This window comes from Lupinus angustifolius, chromosome LG10, assembly GCF_001865875.1.
Source record: "Lupinus angustifolius cultivar Tanjil chromosome LG10, LupAngTanjil_v1.0, whole genome shotgun sequence".
In the NCBI taxonomy this organism is placed as follows: Eukaryota; Viridiplantae; Streptophyta; class Magnoliopsida; order Fabales; family Fabaceae; genus Lupinus; species Lupinus angustifolius.
This window is the reverse complement of record NC_032018.1, coordinates 9,855,908-9,866,667: the sequence shown is the minus strand read 5'-3', so window position 1 is coordinate 9,866,667 and position 10,760 is coordinate 9,855,908. Positions and strand designations below refer to the sequence as shown.

General features: G+C 31.8%; 1 protein-coding gene across 1 annotated transcript; it reads left to right on the top strand.

Moving 5' to 3' along the window:
* Positions 5,346-6,925, top strand: LOC109358136. The gene is made up of 5 exons (XM_019602211.1): positions 5,346-5,558; positions 5,643-5,849; positions 5,933-6,025; positions 6,108-6,209; positions 6,450-6,925. The coding sequence occupies exons 1-5, from the start codon at positions 5,349-5,351 to the stop codon at positions 6,843-6,845; spliced, it is 1,008 nt and encodes a 335-aa protein (XP_019457756.1). The 5' UTR covers positions 5,346-5,348; the 3' UTR covers positions 6,846-6,925.

Genomic DNA, 10,760 nt, shown 5'->3' with positions numbered 1-10,760 from the left:
ACATTTCTTTCTAATTATATATTTATAAATAAATAATAATTATTTTCTCATTTTAATTTAACAATTTAGTTCAAACTTGGATTCTCTTCTAATTAACTATCCTGCCTAAGTTTCATATATTTGGTTATTGGAGCTAGCGTGTCCTACCAAACAATTTTATCATTATGAGTGTAATATATGTGTATTTTTATTGTAAAAATTTATATATAATTAGTATATTATCTATCATTTATTTGTATTACTTTTTTAGAGTAAATGACGATTAAAAATTATATTGTCAGTCAATACATTTTTCAGTAATTATTAATATTAAACAGAAAAGTGTCACTTATGCGAGTTAGAATTCTTTCCATTAACGGAGATGTAAGTACTTAAAAAATAAAGGGAAATATAACTTTTATTGACACATTTATCACTTAATTACAATTAAATTTTACTTTTATTATTAAAAATAAGTAGAGAAACATGCATTTATCTCTCTATTAATTATCAGAATTCTTATTCCACTTATGCGTGGAACAAGAACACGGCATCAAGGTTGAATTGCATGTGATTATTTTGCCATGGTATCAGTTCAATTAGAACAAAAAAATAACCATGCCACAGCTTATCAATATGGAATTAAGGATATGGAATAGTAGTTGGTTTGTTCTCACACGACTGATATGTGTCAAAAAAGGATCATCTTCACTATCAATATCTTCATATTCTTGGTCATCAATATTATTGACGATTATTTTGTTAGTTCAAATAATAATGGATCATTTCATGTCAGCTGAGTCACTAACATAGAATACTTGTTGAGCTTGTAATGCTACAATAAATGACTCATATTTATATTTTGACCTATTAAGATTCACCTACATGAACTCTAACTCATCAACTCGGAAGCCAATGTTGTTATCAACCCACATTCAATAAAAAAATCGGCATCCGAAATATTGTGTAATCTAATTCCCATATTCGTTCAATCACCCCAAAGTATGACATGTTCGCATATATTGAGTTTCTATTTTTTCTACTTGATATATGTAAAGTTCGAGCAACAAGAGTCACACCACTATTTTGTACTTTACTTTGATCATCTTGTTTTTTCGTATAAAATGTGAACGTATTAATTAGGTAACCAGTGTATGATAAGACATAAATACTTGGACCATTGACTAACCATTTTAATCTTTCAGAAACCAAATGTGCATTTATATTCACACTACAATAAAACAGCCAATTAGCCACAGTTAAAACCGTGGCTAATGTGTACAAAAACTGTAGCTAGTTTTAGTGGTCACACTTATTGTTTCCCTGGCAAGAAATGGTGTTGCTAAATATTAGTCACGGTCAATACGTGATATTTCTACGCTTCACCAAAATATGGTAACATTTAGTTAGCCACAGTCTGTTTTACCCAGCTACGGTCCTAACCATGTCTAAGTTGAGGATTTTGCCACACTGTAACCGTGGGTAAGTTGTGGATTTTACTACACAACAATTGTGGCTAAGTTGTGGAATCAACCTAGTTAGGCAAGGATTGAGTAAAGTAAATTTAAAAGGTGAACTTATAAAAGGTGAAACACAATCTAAAAAATCAATATTGAGTAAAGTAAATTTAAAATACATAACCAGATATGCATAATCAATTAATCATCTGTAATATTTCTCAATGAGGTATTGCCCACATCATGAACAAGTAATGTCACTAATGATAGGTTACATTCAAATTAGACAAGGTAAAAAATGTTCTATTGCACAAGACAACAATTCAATGTCAATCAATCCATTAATTTGTAATCACTTAAATATTTGAAACCATTAAAGATTGTGAGAAAAATCGCAAATTCAACAACCAAAAAATGCATGTATCCTTTGGAAAATGAGATCCCTGCATCCCCTTTCAGTGTTCTCTACTACAGTGGCATTTCCATACCTGCATTCTGAATCCAATAGAAACAGAAGCAGACATATTACTAAATTTGCAGAAATTGACAACAGAAGGAAAATTCAATAAAACTAATAAAGAGCATAAAAAACAATCACCTGTCTTCTTCTAGCACATCACTATGTGTCAGCTTGACAATAGTAACTCCTACTTCAGGCTCTTCGAACACAAGCCTCACCTACAAAATTAACATTAAGCATTAAACATTACCCCATCATTCACACACATTCAACATTAACAATTACCAAAACACCAAAAGACAAAATCACATTTCATTCTTATCACAATCTTCAATGAATTCAAATATTTAAGTGAATAAAAATTAATGGGTGTTAATCATATTACCTCAACTAGGTTATCCAATGTCATAGAGGCACTAGACATAAACATGAACAAAAACATCATATAAATGTTCTTAAATGTTTTGCTATACCAAAACCTGTCAATTTTATCCAACCATTAGGATCCACCAATATGTTACCTCCTTTAATGTCCCTGTTCAGAATATAGAGGTTAGACCATGAGAAATTGTTTCATAACTAATAACATAGTTAGAAGTAAAGATATTAATTGAAACAAATGTTATAAGAAGAGTTTGGTCGATTATTTCGTAAGTCGAACTAGAATGATTCATAAGTTGCTAAACTTATTTACACCCTTAATTATGAGTAACTACTAGGCTCACCTGTGAATTGTGTTTTTAGCATGCAAATATGTGAGTCCAAATAGAATTTGCCGAGTATAATTACGAACAACCATTTCACTAAATTCGCCATATTGCTAAAGCAGTTTATAGATTGATCCACTAGAGACATACTCTTGTTATATATAAAGCTTGTCATCTAATCTACAAACTTACTCTTTGAGCTTGCCTCAGTCCTTGTCAAAATTGTAGCTTGCAAATTAAATGCTTTAGAGTATATATGGACGAAATCTTGGGGGTATAAATAAACTGTTGCTTAATGTAACTCCAGGGACTTCTTAGTAAGAAATTACACACTACAAGAAAAGTTCCTATTAGCCACACTTAATCAGCCACACTAAATAACTTGTATCAAAATTAATGTATAATATAAGCCCATAAATTTATTACTCTAATTGGGCCTCTGGCAAAAAAGGCAACAAAAAAGCCTTTTTTCTTTCTCCTCCCTCTTTTCTTCATACCTTTCTCCTTCCTCTTTTCTTCATACCTTTCTCCTTCTTCCTCCATGGAAAATCGGCTACATCACTCAAATCTTTTGTGTTATTCACTTCAAATGCAGCTTCAATCGCTAAAATTCATCTTCAATCACTGAAATTCGCTTCATTCATTCAAATCCCTCCAAATACATATTTTCGTTCAAATCGCCCTAAATTCAACTTCATTTGTTCAAATCCAGCATCAATCACTCAATCCAACTTCAACCTTCCATCGCTCAAATCCCGTTTCAAATCCAGGTTTACTTTATTAAGTGCAACAACATAATGAGATTGAGTATGCTATTAATCACTTTTACTGTCTAAAATATGACTATACCAGTATGATGATAATTCCTTGATATCCATCTGTAACCGCTTTTAGTGTAGAACAGAACTTGGCAAAAAAGAAGTAAACTGAAAAAAAGAATATAAGGTTAAAAATAAACAATGGGACGGAAAGTTCATAACAATTAATTTACTTTTAGGAGGCTCTGTTATATATGTATAAGCTTCTTGGTTTTTTTTGCTTTTTATTTTTAGCTGTTTATAATAAATTTTCTGAGCAATGAGTGATGGTACTCCCTCACATGGCTTACTCTTTCTCTGTTAGCTGCTATATATTAGATTAATCCCTCTTAAACCCTTTTCTGAATGGCTTAGGTTTATTCACTCATAAATCATAACCACTGTAACAATCATCATTCATAATGTTATCCTTGTTCGATGTAATGAAACAGAAATGATTTATTTTAATACTTCAATTCTAATCAATATTGTGTCGCTAATTATTTTAACATTATGCCGTCATTCGATCCATCAACTTAATCCCACCTACTGAGATTAAGGCTTGGTTGTTGATTGTAGTTGTATTGCTCTATAGTTTCTTAAATAAACTTACACACATTTAATTGCAATTCAGGCAGAGAGTCAATAAATCATTGGTAATTTTATTAGAAACAAATTGAATCAGATTTATTAACACTGGTTGGAGATGTTGAGACAACAAACTGCATAAATCTTTTGCTTCTTTGTTAATTACAGTCTCCTTTGTTCTTTTGATGTGGTGAATCTGATGTACCTATAATCTTCAAGCACTAGCACTTGAAGCAAATAAATCAGAAGGTTGAGATGCTATCTCTTCATTATTTTTGGTTAGTTCATTATAATGAAACCTAAGACTCATACTTAAACAAAACCAAACATCTTCTAATCGAATTAACACTGATTACTATCTCTCTATGTTTTTTATAGCTAAAGTTTATGTAAAGCCCTGCCTAAATACAAAAAGAAAATGATAAAAAATCTAAACCAGAGTCCAAAACCATTAGCAATGTTGTTATGTTAGGTTGACCTATTTAAAGGTACTACCGTAGAATAGGCTTAAGGGGCAAGATTCTTAAATAGTAGGATTTAAGTAATTGAATAGTGCATGCACATGTTTAAATTGGGTCTGTTCAACGTAAAGTGTGACATGGCCATACCCAATTCCAGCACTGGTGTGTACAATATATTTGGTTTTTTAATTTCACTTAAGTATATGCTAATAATCTGAATAGTTTATTTGGTAGTTGTGAATTGTGAGGCCGAAAGGTAAAAGTGTGGAAGAGATGGAAATATTTATACCTCTGTTTCAGCTTTCTTTACGCATGGTTATCACTTAAATATATCACTTTCTTCTGTTTCAGATGGGAACTGGTTCTTGTAGCAGCCATCTTAACTTGTAAATAGATTATCCGATTATTGAAGTGTGCCTGATAATGCTTATATACACGTGTTGCTGGTTTTTTATAAAATAAAAAAGTCTTATAAAGACGGTACTAGGCGTACTCAACATAAATACAAGAGTCAACATTAAAGGTTGTTGCTGCTTTGATTATATTCGACTCACATTTGCTTATAATAATTTCTACATACTTATGTGAGTCTGAATGTGCACATTATTTCTAATAACGAAAGTTTGTCACGTTAGATAATAAGGATGCAAATACAGACCAAATAGGATGTGTTAAATCTTATTCACCCAAGGATTTATATAAGATCTAAATTTCATTCCGATGAAACCCAAAAAATTACAATATTGGTTGGCAAAACAACTTTATAGTGTTTGTTGTTGACGATTGCATTTACTCATCACTCTGGTCAAATACAGAGATTAGTTTAATTTAACCTCTTGACGATTGCATGTATTGATGTTTTGCTTCTTGTGATTTTGAATTTCAGAACCTCTCGAAAAATGCAAGCAATTCAGGTTTGGCATTTGGAAAAAACTAAAAAAGTTATTGTGGAACTCAATGGTTATGGACAAGGCAATGACAATGGCTCAAACTTACTTGTGAGGTTTCTTGGTAAACTAGCTCAAAACTCAACAATTTGTCCTATTTATGTTAAAAGATGGGATTGGATGTCAAAGGATAATAGATACCAACAATGGAAATATATTGAGGTAATTATTTAATTTTTTTGCAATTTTAATAGTTTTTTCCTATTGTCATTGAAAATTGACTAGCGTATTTAATAATGTGTGAAGGAAAATTTTGAGTTTGATTATGTTGCTGGAGTCAAATGGGCTATGAGTACTCTAGGTGAAAGATGGAGGGCCTATAAATATAGGTTAAGGTGTAAGTATTTCTATCCTAATAAAAGTAAGGAAGACATACTTGCTAATCCTCCTCCAGGTTTAGATTGTGCTGATTGGACTGCATTTGTGCATCATTATAAGGAGGATAAGATGAAGGTAAACATTATGTTGTGAAGTATTTAATTTCTCCAAGACTTGTATTTTTTTAATATAATGACTACAATGTTTGGCAATTGTAGAAACAAAGTTTGGCGAACACTAGAAGTCGCAAAAATCTTAAAGTTTCCCATGCTGGTGGTAGTATGAGCAATGCAAGGAGAGGTCGTCAAATGGTAAGTTGTCCTAGGTAATTGTATTATTGTAAAGAATGAAGTTTTGTGAATGTAAAAACTTATGTTTCATTGGTTGTGTTAGGAGCTAAAATTGCAAAGACCTGTATGTCGTGGTGAGGTTGTTTTGTCAACTTTATTGAAGAAGGATGGAAGCTATGTAAGCGAAGAAGGAAAAACTCTAGCTGTAAGTAATTTAAAGTCTTTTCATACATGATGTGTTACATATGTCCTAAAAAGTGTATCATTTTTAGAACCATTTCCTAAGTTGTGAAATGGATAATGGTATGCAGTTAGTTAGGTAGGCAAACGCATAATATCATTTTGTCCTTTCTGATTCTATTGATGCAATTTTCCATTATAGGTTACTGCCATGCAATTTGCATTTTGCCACTATATAAATTATTAATTTCTTGTTATTTAATAGGATAAAATATCAGAGCATTTACCTCAAGATCAAGAAAATGTCACTACTTCAGGTGTTTCATCAAAGGTATTTGCTCATCCTAATGATGCAATTGGAAAAGCATATGGAGCTGAACATTCAGGTCGAGTGCATGGTTTGGGCACTGGTATTTGTCCCTCCAGTGTTTTTGGAACGTCTAGACATTTTACTGGTTTTTTGAATTCTAGTGGCTCTAGTCAACATGTTGAAGACTTGAAGAAATATGTACAAACTTTAGAAGTAAAACTATCAGGGTATGAAGAGACCAAGGAGCAACTTGCACATACTCAGAATCGTTTGGCTACTCTTGAGAAGTTTCTAGTCGAAAAATTTGGTAGTGAGTTAACCACTTTCGCTCGTGATGTTCCACCATCTTAGATATGGTTTCTTAAAATTCATGAACTTATATGATCATAACATTTTGCATTTTGTGTTTATCAGCATTTTTGAATGTTAAACATTTGGTAATTGTATAAGATTCAATTTTATTATTATTAGCTAGCAAATATTTAATTTTATTATAAATTTACCATTATATTATTGAAAATAAAGATTGTGAGACAATGATACATTGGGATCATGAGAGGAGTATGTACGAAAGTAACTTTAAATAAATTTAATTAGCCACGGATGTATTGTGGAAAAATAAGCAACTTAGCCACGGTTGTGGTGTGGCAAAATCAGAAACTTAGCCACGGTTCGACTGTAGCTGAATTAAACAGACTGTGGCTAAATAGATGTTACCACATTTCACAGAAGTGTAGCGAAATAACATAATGACCGTGGCTAATTTTTAGCAACACCATTCCTTGCCACAACGACATTAAGTGTGGCCACTCAATCTAGCTACGGTTTTTCCCCACTTTAGCCACGGTTTCAACCGTGGCTAACAGGAAGTTTTATTGTAGTGACATTTGCTCAATATTATAAATAAATGACTGAAAATGCATGCACATATAGAAGTTTGAAGATATAAGCTTAACTAATATTTACATTAAAAAAATCTTGTTTACTAAAGTCATTGAACATAATAAGATCACCCACTACCTGCTACTGCGGTAAAAACCAAAGCCACTAAATAGAATTTTTTTTATATACATTATCATAATAAAAACTTTGGCAATGCTATCTCGTATATGGTAGGAGCTAGTTTATACATAATCATACATCATATACTACTCCAAGAAACATTTTTCCTGGATATTAGTATCATTTAATTACTTAGGAATCTTTTGTTGTTTTCTGGCAAAGTACAAAAGTTAGACAATAATGAAAAGTGTGGCCAACATGTATAAAGCATGAAGCATGTTTCACACAACTATATAAGGGGTGCTATGGTTCTCCTTTGCTTTCATATTCTTTGATGTCTGTCTATGTATTAAATATCATTGGTTTCAATATCCTTTATTTAAATACCCTTTACAAGTCACAGAGCAATGCGTACTGTGTTAAAGTCACTCAACTTTAAAATTCATAATTAATATTACATATGAGTATATATGGACGAAATTAGTTTATAGATTGTTGAAGCAGCTTACAAGAAAAATGGCAACAAGTAAAAAGTTTTGATAATTTGGACTTCACAAAAGAAAAGTGAAACACATAAAACGGAATGTAAGAATTTTGTTTCACCTAATCTGCAAACTTACTTGTTCAAGTTGTTGCACACTTTCCATTGACTTAGGATCATCGTAAAAAAGAGGTACCTTATTGATTGTGCACAACTCGCCACTTTGACTACGGATTAGAAGATGAAGTAAATCAAGCTTAAAAAATGGGAAGAACTTAATGCAAGAGAAATAATGGATAACTAACACACACAAAAATCAGAACAAAGATGAATATCACTATTAGAATCACGACTAGTTTTGACATTAACAGATAAGGGCGAAGCGAAATCCAAACATATGCCTATGCAAATACAATGAGATTGGTTCAGAATTTCAAAATCATGGATATTGAAATCCTAATATCAATAATACAATGATCCTATAATGATATGTGTGTATGCATTATATGGTCATTGCAGCCACTTGATACAGAGATGTTAAAACCGAGATATACATGTGCAACTGTTCCCCTTCCAAGCAACTTTCCATTTTTCCAATGTGAACCCGAGCTTATCCATACTTGACCGTACTTTTTATGGAAATATCGTGTATTTGACCGTAATTTTTAAAATATACTGACAAAATTGGTATTGGTCATGCTTGACAGGCTTAGTTTTGGAATTGCAATTATTTTGTTAATAACAACCACAAGCATGAACAAAAGGCATTGGAAATACCTAATGTGTACATTGGGATGATTGCAAACATGAATGTGTAAGTTTTCACATCCAAGCCTCGCAAAATGCAGCTAATTCTTGACATAACCAATACCTGACTTGATTCTTGCATTACCAATTCAACAAAAAATACATAAGCAACCACTAAAGATTTAACATACACAACCAACATCAATTAGTAAATAAAGATCAGACTTGATAAGACTGCATCTTTAGCAATTGCCTACAAAAGTAAATAAAGATCAGACTAGTTAACTAAATAATCAAACTTGAATATTTCTAGCTTAGGGAGAGGACAATTACTACTCAACGATTATCTATCTACCAATCTTAGCAATATATCATGAAAACATAAAAGTGCAAATTTGCCGATACTGAATGAAGTTGCTCAAGTACGTCCACACATCTAATACAAAATGTCAAGTTAATACAAAATTCATAACAAGGTGGAATTTTGAGCTTCAATAAAAATGTCAAGCTAATACAAAATTTCAGATCTAAAGCATTGGAAAATGAAAATCTATTCTTAAAATTCAACTTACTAATGATAACTTTGAGCTTCCAACTACTAACAAACTTGCCCTAAAATTCCTAATCTTAGTAGAGAGAAAACTGTGAAAAGGAAGGAACTGAAATATGATTGTGAAGTTGATGGATTCTATGAAATACAAAACTATCCTAACCTAGTTAATGCAACAACGCTGAACATTGAAAAGTGGCGACATTGAACAATGGCGACAATGCTCAACGATGATTACTCGTGAGATGAAAAACGAGATCTGAGACTTAGAAGAAAAATGGAAACGTGATCTCGAACCTGTTAGGAAGAAACATGATCCAATCTATTCGGAGATGAATGAGAAATGGAAAGTGAGGAGAAGAATGAGAAATGGAAAGTGAGAAATGGAAAGTGAGAAAGGGAAAGTGGGAGCCACTGTACATATCTAATTAAATAATTTTTTTTACAATTTAACCACACTTCCTACATATGTCCCTAATTAAGTGTAGTTATTTCACCTTTTTCTAGTAGTGTCAACTCCTCATCAATGTGAATTTTAGCCACGTTATGAAACACTAGTTATACTCTTTAGAAATCCATTTTTCATTCTTACATGAGTAAGACTTCCTTAACATCTCCTTGTGTCTTTCAACATATGGCTCAAGCTCATCTGTATTATGTAAAACATATAAGTTTGCTAGCTCCAATTCGGTTTTTGTTATAGTCAATATTTTATTCCTAGTAATACCTTAACCAAATGTTTTTTTTTTTTGCATATCTAGGCTTTGAAATGCCTACGAAATCACCACCAGTAAGGTATCCGGTACAAAAAAAAACAAGAGCTTCTTCAACAATACATCGCTCGACAATAAAATACTCTAGTCTTGATCGGTTCTTCACATATCATTTTAATATCTTCATATAACGCTTAAAGAGATACATACATCGTTGCAATGCATATAATTTCTCAAGGTATTGCACTTTGCTAAAAATTGTCTTGAAGAAGAAGCTTAACTTAGTTATGGTTCCTCGAACATTTTTAGGCAGAATTGACCGTAATGATTTGTACTGCCTCCAAACAATCACACTCTTGGATAATATTACGAAAACCTCATCCCAAGTCATTAGAAGACCTTGTTCTATAGCCATAAACTCTGCTAGAATAGTAGTTCCAACACCAAAGCTAGAAGAGAAACCCAATTGTCAAAGACCTTCATGGTTGTGAATCACACCATCTCTTACAATAATATTAGTGTGATTGCAATTATTATCTATATTAAGTGTCATCTACAATAATATGCATAGTTATTTAGGTGAGAAGAAATATCTTCTAAAAACTATTAGAACAATAAATTTATATATGTAATATATAATCATATATAAATGATAAAGATTAAAAGTTAAATAATAACATTAACAAATATAATCATTCTAATGACTTCCTATATATTCCTATTTTAAACAAAAAAAAGAGGGAGAAAAATTGGATGTTTATGGAACTCCCCCC

Coding starts and splice junctions, on each gene's coding strand:
- LOC109358136 (XM_019602211.1), top strand. CDS start 5,349: ATGCAAGCAATTCAGGTTTGGCATTTGGAAAAAACTAAAAAAGTTATT. Junction 5,850..5,932: donor ATAAGGAGGATAAGATGAAG/GTAAACATTATG, acceptor TGGCAATTGTAG/AAACAAAGTTTGGCGAACAC. Junction 6,210..6,449: donor AAGAAGGAAAAACTCTAGCT/GTAAGTAATTTA, acceptor GTTATTTAATAG/GATAAAATATCAGAGCATTT.